The sequence below is a fragment of the Nelumbo nucifera genome, chromosome 5 (assembly GCF_055504915.1).
Source record: "Nelumbo nucifera cultivar China Antique chromosome 5, China Antique-T2T, whole genome shotgun sequence".
Taxonomy (NCBI): Eukaryota; Viridiplantae; Streptophyta; class Magnoliopsida; order Proteales; family Nelumbonaceae; genus Nelumbo; species Nelumbo nucifera.
Genome location: NC_142653.1, coordinates 1,358,657 through 1,377,705, shown reverse-complemented (window position 1 = coordinate 1,377,705; position 19,049 = coordinate 1,358,657). Strand labels below are relative to the sequence as shown.

The window sequence follows — 19,049 nt, the reverse complement described above, 5'->3', positions numbered from 1 at the left end:
CACTATCAGTCTGTCACAGCCGTTACAGGCAGGGCTAAGGTGGCACGCACGGGGTCGTCGTGCAGGGTACGTGTCTGTCAAGTGTGGGACGTCTTTCTAAAGGTGGCAGGCGCGGTGAGGGGAACATGCCTGTTGTCCACAGGTTTGTCGAGTACGGCGATCGGGCAGGAAGCCCTCCAATGGTATACCGAACTGTTCTCCTGCGAATTACCCTGAGCTGGGCTATCCTTTGAGTGACGGGTTGCCTGTAGCCGGTTATGCTGAGCTAGCCAACCCGAGGTCTTTGTGCCTCGAGGCGTCCGGAGAAGAATCGGTGCATTCTTGCTTGAGAGTGGCCCGAGGTCCATTGGGAGGAGTTCGGGTCTCAAAAGGGGTCAGGGTGCCCCGAACTCGGGACCCCCCGAAGTGCCTTAACCCCGGGGAGGAGGTGCGGGCAAGGTGGCTTTTGGTGAGTAGTTTACCTACCGAGTTGCCATGCTGAACTCGACAAGACTTTCCCTCCGAGTTGTGCTCACATCCGTTGCGCTGTCATGTTGAGTCACTGTTTGGGCAAGGTCACACCCACGTGTACTTGAGCTACAAGGTCGGGCCAAATCACCCTCCATCAATTGCCCCCCACTCCCTGCGCTGGCGGCGGTGACCCAGCGCGGGGAGGTCATGACGCGCCGGGTGGATTTGGCATCGGTATTTAAGCTGCGTTGTCGCGCGTTCCGTCAAGCTGTACCGGTCTAACGCCCGGCTCAACCAAAAAGAGATTCGAGTCGCGTCCAGATTACGCGCAGACTTCACGCGACTTGGACTTCGCGGACGTCAAAAACGCGCTAAATCGTTTTCGCCTCGAAGAACCCGCGGTCGCGGCTATAAATAGGGGGTCCCTTGGCCATTTTCTTCGCCACAAAGCTTTCGTCGTTAGCGTTTGAGCTCGCGCTAGGGGTCTCTTAGCTCTAGTCCTCCAGTTCGTTTTGTTCTTCCAGTCTGGTTGCATTTCTTTGGTGAGTCCTCCCAAGCTTCCTTTTCCCTTCTAGTTTGTTTCTTTCTTTTAGTTCGGTATGTCGTCTAGTGTGGACAATCTCATCGACGAGCCTGAGGTAGGTACCTCGGCTCGGGGTGTCTCCTTTGCTGCCCAGCCGTCCGAAGTACGGGTGGCTTCGGGTCATCTGGCGTCCACCTCCCACCGAGGTTGGGAACCAAATCAGTTCGGGCCTTCCATAATGACCTCGGAGAGGCTTCAGGACCTCATACAGAGGTTCCACCTCCCTAACGAGTACTCGTATAGTCTTCCCACCAACAACTTCCCATGGGAGCACGGTCCCAACGAGATCGTGATCTTTAGGGAGCGACTGTCTCAGACTTCCACTTCACCCTTTGATCGTTGAGGTGTTGGTACACTTTAACATCACCCTGGACCAACTCTACCCAAACTCCATACGAAATGTGGTGGGGTCCATTTCTCTTTTCTTTGACTGTTCCCTCTCCATAGATTTAGATGTTCTCAGTACAATTTTGGCTATAAAGAAGAGCGCTTCGGGCGCTCTCCCTGGGCATAGGCGGTCTTACTACCTGTCCCCCCGCCCGGGTTTCAAACTCATGCACAAGCTCCGGAGCAAAGTCCCAGCTTGGAAGCGGGACTACTTCATAGTCCGTAGCAGTACGAGGTGGCCCTTCCCCACCGATTGGAGGATAGCCGTTCAAGACCCTGGTGTCATCCTAGACGGAAAGACCAAGAAGGAGCTCCAGTCACTGGCTCAGCTCGGGTTGCATTATAAAGACTTCACTTATGAGGAGAAGCTCGTCCGAGCGGGCTTGAGTCCGGGTAGGTTTTCCCCACTTCAGCTTTCCGCTCATATATTTGCTTCGGGTTGTTGATGTCGTGTTTCACCGCAGGTCCCATGGAGGCGGAGAAAATAGACAATCAGAAGCTCTTCCACCAGATGAAGAGGAAGAAACGCGTGGCAAAGAAGGCGCGCGTTGGGTCCCCGCAAGCTTCATCCGAGCCTCAACTTCCGCAGACTTCTGCCTCGGGGCCCAAGGTGGCAGCCGCGCCCGTCATGACTTGGAAGAGGGGGTTGTGTCTAAGGGGCCCGAGGTGATGACGGAACCTGCCATTAAGCCTGCCGAGCCTGCTGCCGAGCCCACCAGACTTGCCAAAGAAAGCGTGGCCGAGGCCAACGCAGCTGTTGCCGGGGCTCATCCTGCCGAAGCTGCTGTCGAGGTCTCCAAGAGCTCTACTAATGATGTGCAGATGACGGCTTCTAGCTCGGAGGGTCAGGGGAGCCAAACCGTCCTGAACCTCAAGTGCAGCCTGAAGAAGAGTACGCTGGCTGCATACCCCGGGGAGGTCAGCGAGTGGGCCGAACTCACCCCTGGTCAACTCGGCGCCCGAGCTACCACTCATACTATGGTGGTGAGTCTCTCTTCTTTTTCTTTTTCTCTTTTTCTTTTCCCTTTTTTTTGACCGGTTTCCCTTTCGCAGGTGAACACCGCCATTCACGCCTTAACCCTCCAATCAGATCGGCACCTGAGGCGGGCTCTGGAGACTGAGAAGTCATATCGCGCAGCCCATACTGAGTTGAGGGCAGCTCATTGTCAGGTTCACCGCCTGGAGAGTGACGCCTCGGCTCAAAAGAGCTTCATCGAGGTGTTAATGGCAGAGAAGGGGGAGCTAGCCGGAGACAAGGACAAGTTGAGGGCCGAGGTGAACGGCCTTAAGGTCGGTCAGGAGGCCTTAGGGCTCGAGGTGAGCAGCCTCAAGGCTGAGCGAGATGCTTTGAAGCTCGAGGTGCAAGACCTCAAGGAAGTGAAGGGGAAGCTGGAGCATGAAGTGGGGTACCTCCAGGAGGACATAAGGGAGAAGACTGCAATATTTGCTCTTGAGGAGGCCAAGACTCAGGCCGTCATTGACTACGTCAACTCTTCCAGGTTCGACGACGTGATGACGGAGGCCTACCGTAAGGGCTTCAAGCTCAGTCGGTGGCTGATCAGGCACCTCTACCCCGAGCTGGACACGAGCGCCATCACTACTTCGCGGATTACTGACGACATTGTGCGTCAGTCAAAAGATGACCCCGATTCCGAAGATGAGGGCGCCAAAGATGAAGCAGAGGATGCTGATCCAGATACTGTCCCCGAGGGGGTCCCTGATAGAGGCGGCGAGCCCCCGAAGTAGTTTGCTCTTTATATGTGTAACTTAGTCTTTTCCCTTTTTGAACTGTGAATGTACTTATCCCGAGCCTTTGAGCTCGGGTAAAAATTCTTGTACCTGTACTATCTTTTTAATGAAATATAGTTTCTTTCGAGTATCTCTTAGTGCAAAAATACTTCTAAGCGTGAGTGGACTTCGAGCTGGTCAATTTAATGTATAGGTTACCCGAGCTGTGTAAGAGCAGCAGGGGTGTAGACGTCGTAGGGTTCATACCCGAGCTGCCTTTCCCTTAAGGGTTAGAGATAACCAAGTTTTTGTTAGTTTGGCGTTTTGTGGCCTTTAGGCTTTGGGAGGGATTCGTAGTTCGTTCCTAAATTTCCCCCATGCTGAAGTGGCACTTGGCCTTTTCTTGTACACTCTTTATTTTTGCTAAATATGGTGTAATGAAAGTTCTTCTTTCTCCCCTAAGTATGGTGGGCACTCGTTATCTTTGCTAAGGCGATTTTAACACCCGAGCTATCAGAGTTGCGTACCCGAAGTGAGTGACAAAGTAGGGTACATGCCTAACCTGTCTGCGCTTGAGCTAAGTTGACATCGGTTGTCTTTAACGGGTTCAACTCGTTGCATGCCAGGGCGGGCTATTCGTTACAAGGTTCGTGCCCGAACCGCCTGCACCTTGGGTGTTGTAAGTACTTAGTTTATGCTGATGAGGCCACTAAGTCATGTACGCTGTCGTGGTCTTTTCATTAGCTCGACGTTTTAGCCCTTAGGCTGGAGGAGTGGCTCGTGTCCCACTCTCGGGGTCTGATCAAGCCATAGAGGTGACTGGGTCTTGTTGTGCCGAGGTCATGTTAGCTCAGTATTCTGGCCCTTAGGTTTAGGGAGTGGCTCGTGGCCTACACGATTCTTACAGATAATATTGCCTTAGGTTGACAATATTCTATGCTCGGGGTACTTGTTTCCCATTGAGGGTCTCGAGCTCGTATGTTCCTTCCCCGAGTACTTGCTTCACTCGGTAAGGACCTTCCCAGTTGGACCCGAGCTTGCCAGCGCCGGGCTCAGGTACCATAACTTTACGAAGGGCCAGGTCGCCAACGCAGAGGTTCCGCTTCTTGACCCTGGCGTTATAGTACCGAGCTACTCTCTGCTGGTGGGCTGCGGTCCTAATGTACGCGTGGTCCCTTACTTCGTCGAGTAGATCGGGGTTGATACGTAGCTCATCTTTGTTTGTCTGATCACTGTATGTTTCTAGCCGCAACGTAGGTACTTCGATCTCTGCGGGGATCACTGCTTTGGTGTCGTAGGTGAGATTGAAGGGTGTTTCTCCCGTAGCGGTCTTCTCCATGGTCCGGTAGGCCCATAGGGCACTGGGTAGTTCATCTGCCTACGGTCCTTTAGCTCGGTCCAGCCGTGCCTTTAGTCCGCGGAGGATGGCTCTGTTCGTGACTTCTGCCTAACCGTTTGCTTGAGGTTGCGCGACTAAAGTAAAATTTTGTTGGATCCCCATGCCTCGGCACCAGTCTTGAAATTTGATGTCCTCGAACTGCTTGCCGTTGTCGGAGATCAATACTCGAGGTAATCCGAAGCGGCACACGATATTCTTCCAAAATAAGTTTTGGACATTTCGGGTTGTGATCGTCAGGAGGGGTTCGACTTCTACCCACTTGGTAAAATAGTCCACTGCCACTACTAAGAACTTCCTTCCACCCGTTGCTGGCGGGAATGGCCCGAGTAGATCGATCCCCCATTGTGCAAAGGGCCACGGACTGGTGAGATACTTGAGGTTGGCAGCGGGTTGGTGGTGAATATTGGCATGTCTCTGGCATTTGTCACATTTTATAACGAGTTCAATGGCATCTGCCTTCATTGTTGGCCAATAATACCCTTGTCGAAGCGTTTTCTAGGCAAGGGCTCTGCCCCCCAAGTGCCCACCGCACAACCCCTCATGAGTGTCGCGGAGTACGAGTTCGGCTTCGGCGTTGCACCCTTCTGGCTGCATTGCGATCCGCAGTGAGGGGCTCGTGTAGCAAGAAGCTCATCTATCATGACGTATTTGGCTGTTTGGCGTTGCACCCTTCTGGCTGCATTGCAATCTGCAGGGAGGGTCTCGTGTAGCAAGAAGCTCGCGAGCGGGTCAATCCAGCTCGGCTCTGCTTGAACGACGGGAGCGACCTCCTCTGCCCCCCTGAGAATGCTAGGCCGAGACAGGTCTTCTATGTACACGGTTCTCATGGTGATGTCGCTTGTGCTGGCTAACTTAAACAGGACGTCGGCCTCAGCATTCTCCGACCTGGGGATCTGTCTGATGAAGTGTGACTGGAAGTCGAGCAGGGCCTCCCTAACCTTGGTCAAATAGGCAATCATGGTTGGCTCGCGAGTTTCGCACTCGCCGGTGACATGGTTAACCATGAGCTGGGAGTCGCTGCAGATAACAATGTGCTTTGCTTTTACTTCTTTGGCTATGGCTAGTTCGGCTATCAATGCCTCGTACTCTGCTTCATTGTTAGATGCCGCGAACTCAAAGCGTAGCGCGTATTCCAGTTTTGTACCACTTGGGCCATGCAGAACTATTCCGGCTCCGCTACCCTATTCGTTCGATGAGCCATCTACATGAAGGATCCAGGGCTCCTCATCCCAGCTCACGATTGGCCGAGCTAGGAGAGATGCCACACTGGCTGCTACTTCACGGGGTTCGGACTCGATCGGCCTGGGAGCTTCAAGCTCATCCGAGCTGGGAGCTTCGTACTCAACCGGCCTGGGAACTTCGGAGCTGAATGTACATTCGGCTATAAAATCTGCTAAGGCTTGGGACTTAATGGCACAGTTTGCTGCTTGTACTGGAGGTCATACTCGCTGAGCTTAATGGCCCACTTCGTCAACCCACCAGAGACATCGGGTTTAAGCAACACTTGCCTCAGAGGTTTGTTGGTGAGGACGATAATAGTATGAGCTTGGAAGTACGGGCGGAGCTTCCGAGCTGCGATTATCAGTGCATATGCTAGCTTTTCCATCTCCGGGTATCTCGTTTCTGCTCCCTTCAATACTTTACTAACATAATAGATGGGTCGTTGGACCCGATCTACTTCCTTTAATAGTACCGAATTAACCACTTCGTCGCTCGCCGAGAGGTACAGTTCTAAAACATCGCCCTCCTCGGGCCGGTTTAAGGTCGGCACACTAGCGAGGTATTTCTTGAGCTCGTTGAATGCGAGCTGGCAGTCTTGGGTCCATTCGAACCCTTTGCTCTTAATTGCCTTAAAGAACGACAGACAGTGGTCCGCCGATTTAGACATGAAGCGGCTCAGGGCGGCTATGCGGCCATTCAACCTCTGAACCTTCTTCAGCTTCCGGCGTGGTCTCATATCTATAATGGCCTTAATCTTATTCTGGTTGGCTTCGACGGTTAACGATGTATCCTAGGAACTTGCCCGAGGTCACACCAAACACACACTTGTTCGAGTTTAGTCTCATATTAAACTTACGCAGAATTTCAAAAACATAATGCAAATCTTGTATTAATGCATGTGAGAACTGAGTTTTGACGACCATGTCGTCTACATAGCATTCTACTTTTCTGTCGATCAATGACACAAACAACTTATTTGTAAGCCTTTGAAAGGTTGCCCCTGCGTTTTTCAACCCGAAGGCAGTATTTTCTTCGTCCGCCAGGTCCATCTTGATTTGGTTATAGCCCAAATAGGCGTCCAAGAAACTTAGCAACTCGTGCCCCGAGGTTGCGTCCACCGAGCGGTCGATTATGGGGAGCGAAAAACAGTCTTTTGGGCAAGCCCGGTTCAGGTCGGTGTAGTCAATGCACATGCACCACTTGCCGTTGGCCTTCTTTACCTGGACGGGGTTGGCTACCCCGCTCGGGTAGTGGACTTCTCTTATGAAGTCAGCTGCGATGAGCTTTTCGACCTCCTCGTCGACCGCTTTCCACCGCTCCAGGGCTAGGTTGCGTTTCTTCTATCTAACGGGCCTAACTATAGGATCAGTATTCAGCTTGTGAGTTATGAGTTCGGGGTCTATACCGGGCATCTCTGCCGCGGACCATGCAAAAATATATAAATTTTGAAGTAAGAAACTTACCAGTTCGGATCGTATAGGTTCCTGGACAGAAGCGCCGATCTGAAGCGTATGAGCTGGGTCTAGTGCCGAGGTCGGAATTGTGACCGTTTCTTCTGTGGGCGTGGCTCGTTCTTCACCTTGCTCCGTAGGCCGCTCCAGCTCGAGGTCATCGGCCACCTTGGTTTTTCCTTTCAGGGTGGCGACGTAGCACTTACGGGATTCGAGCTGGTCACCCCGCACTACCCCCACACCGAAGTTTGTTGGAAACTTCATAGCCAAATGGTAAGTAGAGACCACCACCCATAGGACATGGGTGATCGGTCGACCTATTATGGCTTTGTAGGGGGAGGGGGTCGCGACCACCAGAAAGTCGTGCTTGAATCTGACCACACAAGGCCACGTGTTGACTTCCACAGGTACTGTTATTTTCCCAAGGGGCCGGACTTCTTCTCCGCTGAAGCCTACCAAAGGAGTGTCTGTGGGCTTCAGGTCACCTCTCTGCAACTGGAGCTGGTCAAACGCAGCTTTGAAGAGGATGTCAGCTGAGCTGCCTGAGTCGACGAGTACACGCCTGACCTCGAAGTCGTTGACTCTTAGCTTTATTACAAGCGTGTCGTCATGGGGGTAGTGGACCCCTCGCGCATCATCTTCTGTGAAGAAAATTGGCTCTTCTGTCCTCGGCCGCTTTGGGGGGTTCTGCTCCTCCCGGGTGGCCTCACGAACCGAAGTCCGAGTTGCTGCTGAAGTGCAATCCGCAACGATCGATCCTTCCACTATCATGTGAATGGTCCCCCGAACTTGCCTCTCCTCCGGAGGCTGCCTCTGTGGTTGTTCGGCCGGCCTGCTACTAGACTCGGGAGCATCCTTACCGTGCTCCCCTTGTCGACCTGTTTTATTACTATTATTATTCTGTACAAAGTTTCTTAGATATCCGCGACGGATGAGCTCCTCTATCTTGTCGCGGAGGTTCTTACAACTCTCGGTACTGTGACTGTGATTTTTGTGAAAACTGCAATACATATTCTTATTTCTTTCATTGGGATTCCCCCTCAGACGGGGTGGCCACTTCACGTACGGGGTGTCCTTGATCGCCATCAGGATTTCAGCCCGCTTTGCATTCGGTGGGGTGTAATTAGCTCGGTCCGCTATAGGAGGTCGGAAAAACTGACCTGGCTTTGCCCCCCGAGCTGTGTCTTTTTTCTTTCGGCTGTCCCCTTAGCTGGAAAGCTCTCCTTCCCTCTTCCTTTTTTCGGGCGCGCCCTCGCCCTTTTGGTTGATATCCTCTTCGGTGGCTATGAACCTGTCCGCAAGTTTCAGGAACTCGGTTATGGTCGCTGGTTGGTTGACGACCATGTGCCACTTAAACTCTTTGTGTGTCACGCCCTTCTTAGCTGCTGCAAGGCGTACGGCGGGGTCTAGGCGCGGTATCTGCATACATGCACTGTTGAACCGCTTGATATAGCTTCGGATGGATTCTCCCTCTCTTTGCACTATGCTGAGGAGACTTTATTCAGTTCGCGGACACCGCTTGCTAGTAACGAAGTGGGACGTGAAGGTTTGTGCGAACTGCGCCCAACTTCTTATTGACCCGGGTTCCAAGTTCCGGTACCACGTGCGGGCTGTTCCCCTAAAAGTAGTGGAGAAGGCAACGCACATGCACGACTCACTGGCTCGCGCCAAGTGCATTTGTGACTGAAAGGCATCCACGTGGTCATTTGGGTCAAATGACTCGTCATACTTGTCGAGAGGGGGGAGCTTAAAGTCTTTGGGCATTGGGACTGCCAGGAGTTCGGAAGACAGGAAGGATGGAACCGAGAGGAGGGGAGTTTTGACTTCGGCCGAGCTTACCTCTTCTTTGCCCATGAGCTCGGGCAAATCGCGGGTGACAGATCGGCGAGCCCGACAGCGGCGTCTCTGCTTCTTGGTGGGCTCGGCGTTCGTGTTGCTCACCTCTACGCTGTCCGGAATGGTCTGCGCAGGGAGTATCCCGGTATGCTGGTGACGGCTGCGAACATAGGGATCCTGCTTGGAGTCTGTTGCCAGGACCTCGAACCGGTTCTCAAGGAGCGGGGTTTCAAACTTCGACTGCCGATGTGACGTAGACCTGGCGAGCTGGGGTCCTCCCAACCTGTCCGCCTGCGGTGAGATCGAGGTAGCCGGTCTCTCTCGTCTGCTGCGGGGGGAGGCCTAGTTTTTTGGGAGGTTTTGGGGGGCCTCTCCTTGGCCAGAGGGGCGTTCGTCCTGGCGGCGGGACTTAACTTGCTGCGGGGCTGGGTGTCGAGGCGGGAACTGCGGCTGCTGAAGTTGAGGTTGAGGCAGCTGGGGGAACTGCTGCTGATACTGATACTGGGAGACCTGGTGCAGTACGTGTTGTTGATAGAGCTGAAGTTGCTGGAACTGTTGCATTTGGGCCTGCATGGCCCGCATGCACTGCATCAAGTCCTCTAGTTGGTTTAAGCTGGCCGCTGGGGGCACGACCAAGGGTTCGGTGAACGTCGCTCCAACTGTAGCAGGGAGTGGGGCGACGACAGGTGCCACTGTGAGAGGCACATTCAAGCTGGGGATTTCGTCCGCTGAGAGGGGAATGGTGAACTGTCCGATACATACAGTAGGAAGCTGGGGTTGTTCCCTGGAGTTATCCATTTCCGTGCTTTGTCCGACGTTGCTGGAGGAAGCCATGAGTGTTGGATTGTTTCGAGGAAGAAAAGAACTCAGAAAGTTTAGAGAGAAAGGCCTTTTGAAGCGTTTCCTACAGACGACGCCAAATGATGTAGCGCAATCCGGTCACTGCTAGATGGCGCTCGCGTGACTCCTGAGAGGTACCTGAGACGAGAGGAAAGAGAAAGAACTCCCGGGGGGTTTCCCGGCGGGAACGCTCAGACGCTTAAGTTAGTATTGAGTGCAAGAAGCAAAAGGATAACGAAGGCTAAGAATGCAGGTTACGCAGGTGATTTGAAGATACCTTGTTCCTTGAGCATAATCCCCTTATAATTGAATTCCGTTGCTTCAGGCCCTCTGACCTCTGACAGGGCAGGTATAACCGCCACTGTCAGTCTGCCACAGCCGTTACAGGCAGGGCTGAGGTGGCACGCGCGGGGCTGTCGTGCAGGGTACGTGTCTATCAGGTGTGGGACGCCTTTCTAAAGGTGGCAGGCACGGCGAGGGGGACATGCCTGCTGTCCACAGGTTTGTCGGGTACGGCGGTCGAGCAGGAAGCCCTCCTATGGTATACCGAACTGTTCTCCTACGAATTATCCTAAGTTGGGCTGTCCTTTGAGTGACGGGCTGCCTGTAGCCGATTATGCCGAGCTAGCCGACCTGAGGTCTTTGTGCCTCGGGGCGTCCGGAGAATAATCGGTGCGTTCTTGCTTGGGAGTGGCCCGAGGTCCATTGGGAGGAGCTCAGGTCTCAAAAGGGGTCAGGGTGCCCTGAACTCAGGACCCCTCGAAGTGCCTTAACCCCGGGGAGGAGGTGCAGGCAAGGCGGCTTTCGGCGAGTAGTTTATCTGCCGAGTTGCCGTGCTGAACTCGGTGGGACTTTTCCTCCGAGTTGTGCTCACGTCCGTTGTGTTGTCATGCTAAGTCACTGTTTAAGCAAGGTAACGCCCACGTATACCTGAGCTACAAGGTTGGGCCAAATCACCCTCCATCATTATCGTTGATAGGTTTATCTAATTGAGTCTATGAAGTTATTGGGATTTATCATCCCTTTTATCCTTTTTGAAATTTGAAAGAAAATAGAGGCTAAAAGAGTTACAGGGTATCTTTTTAAATATTTTTTAGAAATTCAGGACATGTTACTAAAGGTTTTAAGTCTTTTACCGAAATTTCTTCACATGTTAATAAAATACGTTTTTAACCATAGTATATGAAATTTACTCCATTAAACATAAAATATAACAAAAAATTGGGGAATTGGAATATAATAACGAAAAAACATGGTATCGAAAAAAATTAACAACCAATCAAACGACATCATAAAAGTAATAATCAATCAGGTGGGTTCTATCAAAATTCACGGGAGGTTGCAATTGGTCAAAACCATTTTGGTATCATGTATGTTTGGCACAATATAATATATTTAAAAAAAAAAAGGAAAATCTTTAATATCAGGAAAAACATATGATGCTGGAAATATATGATATCGGGAACATGAAGAACCAACCTGGCCTAATTTATTTTGGACAAAATCATATAACCAAAACCAACATAATTAGTTCGGTTATGTCGAATATATGAACCTGACCCATCGAAAGTCATACTAGTCCTTAGGAATGGGAATATGGTGGGGCAGGCCGAGTTTTGCATATCCCATCCCTGGCCTCGAACTTAAATGCCCCATCCTGTCCCTACCCCATACTCCACCATGACTAGAAATCTCAACCCATCATCGTCCCCACGAGGAGTAGGGATCCTCGAATTTGCCTTATACCATCTTGATCATTTCTACTTATATATTTGCAAATTTATTTTTTATTATTTTTAAATCTATTTATAATTATTTTATATTATGTAATATAATATAATATATATTAACAGTTATATATAAAGAGATATCATCATTAAATAATTAAATAAATACCATATATACATACATCTAATATTGTTAAATAATTAAATAAATGCCATAATTATTAACAAAATATCATTAAAAATAGCATAATTAGTTATGGTATTTATTTATTTATTTTAGGTATTTTGGTAAGCTCAATGAGGTATTTTAGTCAATTCGGGTCTAAGGAGGTCAAAACAAAATTATAATCTAATGGCGGGAATTTTGAGTTAAAAATGAAGGGTGGAGATGGATTTGAGTATATACATTGGTTTTGCATGTACGGGCCAATAAGATTGGCCAAAATGAATCTTCTTATATGGAGGGCAAACAAGGGTTTTTATTGAAACTTTACATGGTGGGATTTTAAGGCATCTTGAATCGATTGGTAGAGTCAATTTGGCCTAGATAGGCTTGGATTAGGTAGATCTAAAGGGGTAATGATTCGGTTAATTTATTAACTTTGGAACATAATCTTGGTGTGATTGAGGGGAAAATGAGGAAACTTTTTGTTGAAATTTGACACGATGATGTTTTTGAGCATTATGGGTTGATTGGTAGGGTCATATAGCCTAATTATGCTGATATTGGGAATATTTGGAAATGATTTGATATAGTTAATGCGAAGCTTTTGAAAGGAAATCTCAGTGTAATGGATGTGCAAACAACAGGTATTTTTGGTTGGGCTTTTGTGGGTAGGGTTTTTAGGGAGTCTAGGATCTTATGGAAACACTTGGTTGATTTTGGATGATCAAAACCATGGAAATTTGGGTTAATGAGAGCATTCAAAATGGAATATTTATTTGATGGGGCAAATGAAAGAATTATAGGTTGAAAATTGATGGGTTTATGTTATTGGTGTGTATAGGGTTTAATTGTATGGTCTAATTGATTCAGAGGTGTTAGGATCAAGGAGATTTAGGTCGTGGGTACTTCATGGTAATAAGATGGTTCGAAAGGGAATCTTGTTATAGTAAAAGAATAAATGAAGGGGAATCTTTGGTTGAAATTTAAGGGGTAAATATTTTAGAAGGTCCTAGGTCTGATGGCAATTTTAAGGGATTTTTAGGTACTTTGTAAGGATCGGACTGGTACGATCGTGTGCTCGGGGTAAATTAGGGTTTCAATGACGAATTGAGCAAAAATCAGATGTTGGTGAGGTTTCTAGAGGTATTGGTCTGTTTGATCATTTGGTGGGGTTTGATTGGTCAATGAATGGTATGGTCAAGGGCATCTAAGAAATTAATATATTGGCAAATGAGATATCCCAAATTAAAATCTTAGTGCGATGAATGGTTAAATGGGGGGTATCTATGATGAAAATTTGTGGTAAGGTGTTTATAAGTACATGGGGCTCTTTAAAAGCCCATTAACTATAATTTACAAATGGGTTAAAAATTCCATGCATTGCACGGGTTATGAGTAGTATATACTAAAACACGTCATTTTTATAATTTTCTCCTATTTTTCATTTTTTCCATGTTGTTTTTTCAAACAACTAATGAGATACTCTCATTCCCCACAAAAGATTACCTAGAATCTCAATCTCTTTCCCACACATTCTCAATAACATAAATAATATAATCTCATGAAACTTATTCTAAACTACCTCCCCCACTTTCTCTTAAATTATCTATAATTCTTATTTATCTACCGAATTAGCTCTAATTCATATTTATCTCATAAATTATCTCTAATTTAGTAGAGTGTTTCTCTCATAAATTATCTATACTCCCCATTTATCCTCTCCCCAATTTTTATCTACATCTATCTAAAGAAAGTTTGAATTAAAAAACTTAGAAATTATTCAAATATTATAACAAAATTATATATTAACTTTAAAATACTGATTAAAAAGACAATAAATAATTACAATACTCATTAATGTACATATTATTATTGATTTTATATTTCTACAAAGTTCATCATGAAATTATGTACTAACAACATAAATTATGATTTTCCGGATTATTCAATTCAAATTCTATTCAAACAATAAAATATAATATTTAAAAAAACATTATTTAAATATTTCAATAGCTAAATATATTGAATAACAAAATATTAAAAATAGCGAAATAATTATAAAACAAAATATTTAGTATTATGTGATAAGTTTAAAATCAATAAGATTGAAATAACAAAAACTTTATATATTTTATATATTATTTAAATATTTTAAATAATGAAATATTTAACAGAACTAGATTTTAAGTAGTTAAAATAATGAAATTATGTAATAAATTAAAAAATGTTCTTAAAAGCAAAAAATAATTATAACATAATATTCAAATTAATAATAATTTAATATTTTTACAAAATTAATAATGAAATTATGTAATAATAGTATAATTATAACTTTATAGATTATTAAATTCAATAAATAATAATTTAAATGTTGATATTATTTAAATAACTAATTTAACTTATATCAACTAATAATTATAGAAAATAACTCTCCAAAAAATAATATTTATTAATAATAATTTTTAAATCTTAATATATATTTATTTATATTAAAATTAACATTTATTGTTTTTTTTTGTAATTATTTATTGTTTTTTGTGATTAATATATTACAAATAATTATGTATAAATTTATTTTTGTTTTGTTATTTAGTAACAAAATTTCACTAATTATTGGAGATTTAACTACTGTTATTAACTTTTTAAATTTAATTTATTGTATTCTTGTTATACTCTGTTGATTAATATTTATTAGAGATTAAACTATTTATTGACTAATTTAATATATTTTTTTAGTATTTGTTGTTTTTTTATAATTATTGTATTTTCATTATCATAATATTTTAAATTATTATGTATTTTTGCCATAAAATTTTAATAATTATTGGAGATAAAACTATTGTTATTTATTAAATATTAGACTATTAATTTAACTAAAAATTACGGGTGTTCCCGGGTTTGTTCGGTTTGGTTGTAGGCTATTTGGCCAACCAAATAAACTCAGTCAAGTTGGGGAGTTGGTCACTCGGAGTTGACTGACCATTAGTGAAAGTGGCCAACTTGGGTTGCATCGGTTTTGGTCAATTTTTGGTTTGGTCAGTTGGTTCAAAAGATTTAAACTAAAAAAAATAAATTTAAATTTAAAAAAATATAATGGTGTTATTAAAAAAATAAATTGAAATTTTAAATTTATTATATAAATTATTTTAGACCAAGAAATATGGGAGATTTTTCCACTTTCATGTATTAAAAATATAAAATATTAATATATACCTATGGTAAGATTGTTCAAATTAAAAATTGCAAAAGCGAAACTAATCTAACCTGGTGAGGTTAGGAAATTGTTGAATCAAAATCGACCGGAAATACTAGAAAACTAACAAACTTGTGTCGAGTTGGTCAATTTGATAAACAGTCCTAGTCGAAATTAAGTGTTTTTATTTTTGTATTGTGAAAAATTATTAAAAGTGGTATATAAAATATAAATAATTATTAATTATTTAACACGTTAAAAACATAAAACAATTGTATAGTATCATGTGTGTTCTATTATTTAGCCTTTGCTTAACAAATCCCATGCATCGCCCATGCCACCTCTAGTTATATGGGGGCGAATTAAGAGTCGGGTGGACAAATACCATTCAGCCATATTCCCGATCCGAAGGGTTTTGGTGAAAGAAAACCTGCCCAAACCCCGATCAATGGTAAAAAACCGCCTTAATTGGGGGGCAGGCAGAGTGAAGCCCCCTTGGGGATGGGTGTAATTGCCATCTCTACGTGGTCCATTAGAAACGAACTCACGAGTAGACCTATTCATGGGCCGGGTAGCCTGACGATCTGGCCTGGCCCGACTCGATATTTTTCGGGCTTGAACAAAAATTAAGGTTGGCAGCTCGGGTTCGGGCTTTAAATACCGGTCCTGACTATTTTTTTGGGCCGAGCTTAGGCTTTCTCAAATAAACTCGACCCGAGCCCGAGCCTGAGCCCAACCCAATACTATTACATATAATAGAAATATACATTATTTATATATAATATATATTCATTTATAAAATTATTATCAAATATTATTTTATTATTTAAAAGTTATGAATTAATTTATTAAATTGTTACTAAATTAATATAATATTAATTTATTAAATTACACCAAAAATATATGTGCTGACTGTTGATAAAGAGGAAAAGCCCGGACCGTCCCGTGAACAGGTCTACTCACGAGCGACAACCCTACCTCAATCCATTATTTTTCTGTATTGGGTTTCCCTCCAAACTCGCGCAGTGGACCTCGCGACTCAACAATGGCTTCCACTTCTGCGAAGAAGCAGAAAAAGAGAGAAAAGTACAGTCTTGAAGAACTGAAAACCCTAGGCCATCAACTCCTATCTTCAAGAGCTCATATCAATAACCTTCCTCTCCTTCTCTCCGTCATCTCTTCTTCTTCTCGTCCTCAAAACGTCCTTGAGGCTCTCCTTTCTGTGCAATCTTTCTTCATTCCCGTTCTTCCTGAACTCCCTCCTTCTGCGAAATCTCTCATAGATGGTAACGTCGAGGAGTCTAAGAAGGATCCGGAATTGATTTACAGAACATGGCTTCGCTCAAAGTTTGATGAGTTTGTTAAACTACTCATCACCGTCGTTGTTTCTTCACAGTGTGAAGAAGCTCTCAGAGTGAGACTTCCCTCATTTTTTGTATATTTTTTCTCGTGTCTTGCAAAGGGTGTTTGCCTTGTGCTATGTTACATTGGTTATGATTCTAATTTGCTATCGTTTGTAAAATTCCATACTTCAGGATATTGCATTAGACGCAGTAATGGAATTCGTGAGGTTAGGTAAAGGAGGGAGGTTCCAGTCGGTTATATACCAGAAACTTATTCATACTATCGTAAGTTGTATAATTGGAACTCTGTTGACATTGATTTTTCTCCTAATTGCAGTATTGCGTGAATGTTTACATGGGAATATGGTAGCATGTGCTGCTTTTTTTTTGAATCCAAACATTTTTTAACCCCAAAGTCCCTATTCCAGGCGAAGTATTGCCACCTTAGATTTTCGTTAGAATCTTTTTTTTTTGATAATTATTTTCGTTAGAATCCATATGGTGAAAAGAATTATTCGGCTCATCATATGGTTTCGTATGTTTAAATTTTTAATTGTATGTTTTATTGTTTATGATTCCTCATCAATTGCAGGTTCACTCAACATTGCCAGATGATTTATTATTAAACCTTCTCCCTTCGAAGTTTTTCAAGTTCATAGACGTTCGGTACGGAAAAATTACTCACCCTTATTCAAATAAATATTGTCTTATTATATGAACAAATAACACTAACATGATAGCATTGGAATTGATAAAAAAATGATAGCATTGGATCCTTACCCCATGAATCAAGCACAATATATAGGAAAATTCAACAAAGACTTCTTATCAAAACACACCCTCCTTGGCTCTGCCATTGTTCTCAAGATAAGCTTAATCGAGATGTTAGTTATCTTTTTTGGGTGTTAGTTCTTCATAATGCAGTGCTAGGCACTTAAAGTTACTAATATTTAAATTTTCTTTTCCGGGTGCAGTTATTTTACCTGCATTAGCCTGGAAAAAATTGTTAGAAGCTTGGAAACAGTGGATACTACTAATGGTACTTACTCTACAATCACTTAAGTGTTAGGACTTGTTTAATTATAGTGGTTGTGGTATGTTCTCTATGCAAATTATCACATGTTGGTTCACCAAACTTCTTCATTTTTAAGTTTTGGTCTATTGTGTTTTTTTTTGGTTAGATGACAGAAATGTGTCTTTGCGTGACAATGGGGGTGATATCTCTAAATCAGGGTTAGTGTCATATTAACGTCTCTTACTTCCATCTTCTTTTAAATATCTGCTTGGTATGGTGGAATGCTGGAGTTTTTGACCAGGTTTTAGCTAATTAACTAACTCCTTTTGGTTTTTCCCCATTAGGTAATTGTAACATCTCTTACTTCCATAATACATCTCTCTCTCATGCACATTTGTCTAGGTCCCTCCTAGTGATGATTGTACTTTGAATGTCCTCAACCTAGATTGGCAGTCCACATTGCATTTCTCATGATACCAAAAGACATATGATGCTCTTTGTCTTATAATTGTTTCAAATCGGTCAGAATAAGAAAAAAGTCTGAGTTGTTTTCATGTGAAGGATGGAATTGACTTATAATTCTGTTGAGTAAATTATATGACATGCCTGAGGTGCCCCAAATTGTCAATGCATGCAAATTGTGCCTGTATCTAGATGTTGCCCAGGCTTTGAGGCTTGAGTTGTGTAAGGTTTGCTTGAAGTGTATATAATTCTATTAGCAAGATAGACTGATAAATAAACACCTTTCTTTTGGTTGGTAACAAGGTGGATGGGTTTTTTCTTTTCTTTTCTTCTTTTTTTTTTGTTTTTTCAAAGGATCAACTAAGAACACAACCCACTCAGTGTTTTAAAAGTGCAAGGTGCAAAAAAAAGCGCACGTGGCTCCTAGTATAGCCAATAGCTGGTTCCTAATACAGTCCTTCCTTAGCTAGATGGAAAAAATGGCTGTCTATGTTCAACATCCGGTGCTGTCCAATCCAAAGGTCTCTCCCTGCATGACATATTAGTCCATGTGCATTCCATGCGACAGTACCATTGCTGAAGGCATGGCTGTATGGATTCACATGCCATGTGGATAGAGCCTGTGGACAGACAATTTTCTCGACAATGGGGCCAGAATTTTCCAGTTGTTCACAATCCTGTGGGTGCTAAAATCTGTCATTCCTGCTCTTCAAAGTCAATGAAGCACCCCAGTGGTGATGAAATTGAACAGGATCCCTCTGAAATTTTCTCCTTCTGGGCACCTTGTACCACAATTTTCCAGCCACCTTACACCAAACAGGGCAAACATATGTTCTCAAATTTCAGTAACATAAGGGCAAAAGATTAGACAGTGATAGATGGTCTTGCTTCTTGCTTTGCAACCTTAAACCACTGTCTATTATATAAGCTTCAGCTATGCTTCAATTCTACTCTTACCCCCACACTCCATAATGTTAATATTTTCTAAGCGTAGTTTACAATGAATTCTATTCATTTCTGGCCAATGACCTGTTTTGTTTATTTTTTTGTTTGCTACTTGCCATTTGTTTATTCGCATATATCTTTTTCCTCGAAGAGTACCAATTACCAACTAAAAATATGAGAATATGTAACATCCTATTGCTTACTTTTGCCTTGATGCTTTGTATTTAGTATGCTTATTAATTCCTAATTTTATTATCAGCTTGGTGATTTTTGGATGATTATATCCAATTTCAGTAGAAATTC

At 44.0% G+C, this 19,049-nt stretch overlaps 1 protein-coding gene across 2 annotated transcripts in view; it reads left to right on the top strand.

Moving 5' to 3' along the window:
- Positions 1–15,926: 15,926 nt before the first annotated feature.
- The window catches only part of EMB2762 (CCAAT-binding factor), a 36,903-nt gene continuing 33,780 nt past the window's right edge, over positions 15,927–19,049 (top strand). The window contains exons 1-5 of one of the 2 annotated variants that reach the window (XM_010267924.3): positions 15,928–16,395; positions 16,517–16,609; positions 16,917–16,990; positions 17,299–17,363; positions 17,506–17,557. In XM_010267924.3, the coding sequence (XP_010266226.1) occupies positions 16,027–16,395; positions 16,517–16,609; positions 16,917–16,990; positions 17,299–17,363; positions 17,506–17,557 (653 nt within the window). In that variant the 5' untranslated portion in view covers positions 15,928–16,026. Of the gene's footprint in view, positions 16,396–16,516; positions 16,610–16,916; positions 16,991–17,298; positions 17,364–17,505; positions 17,558–19,049 lie in introns of both variants that reach the window. The other variant, XM_010267925.3, reaches the window with a different exon arrangement.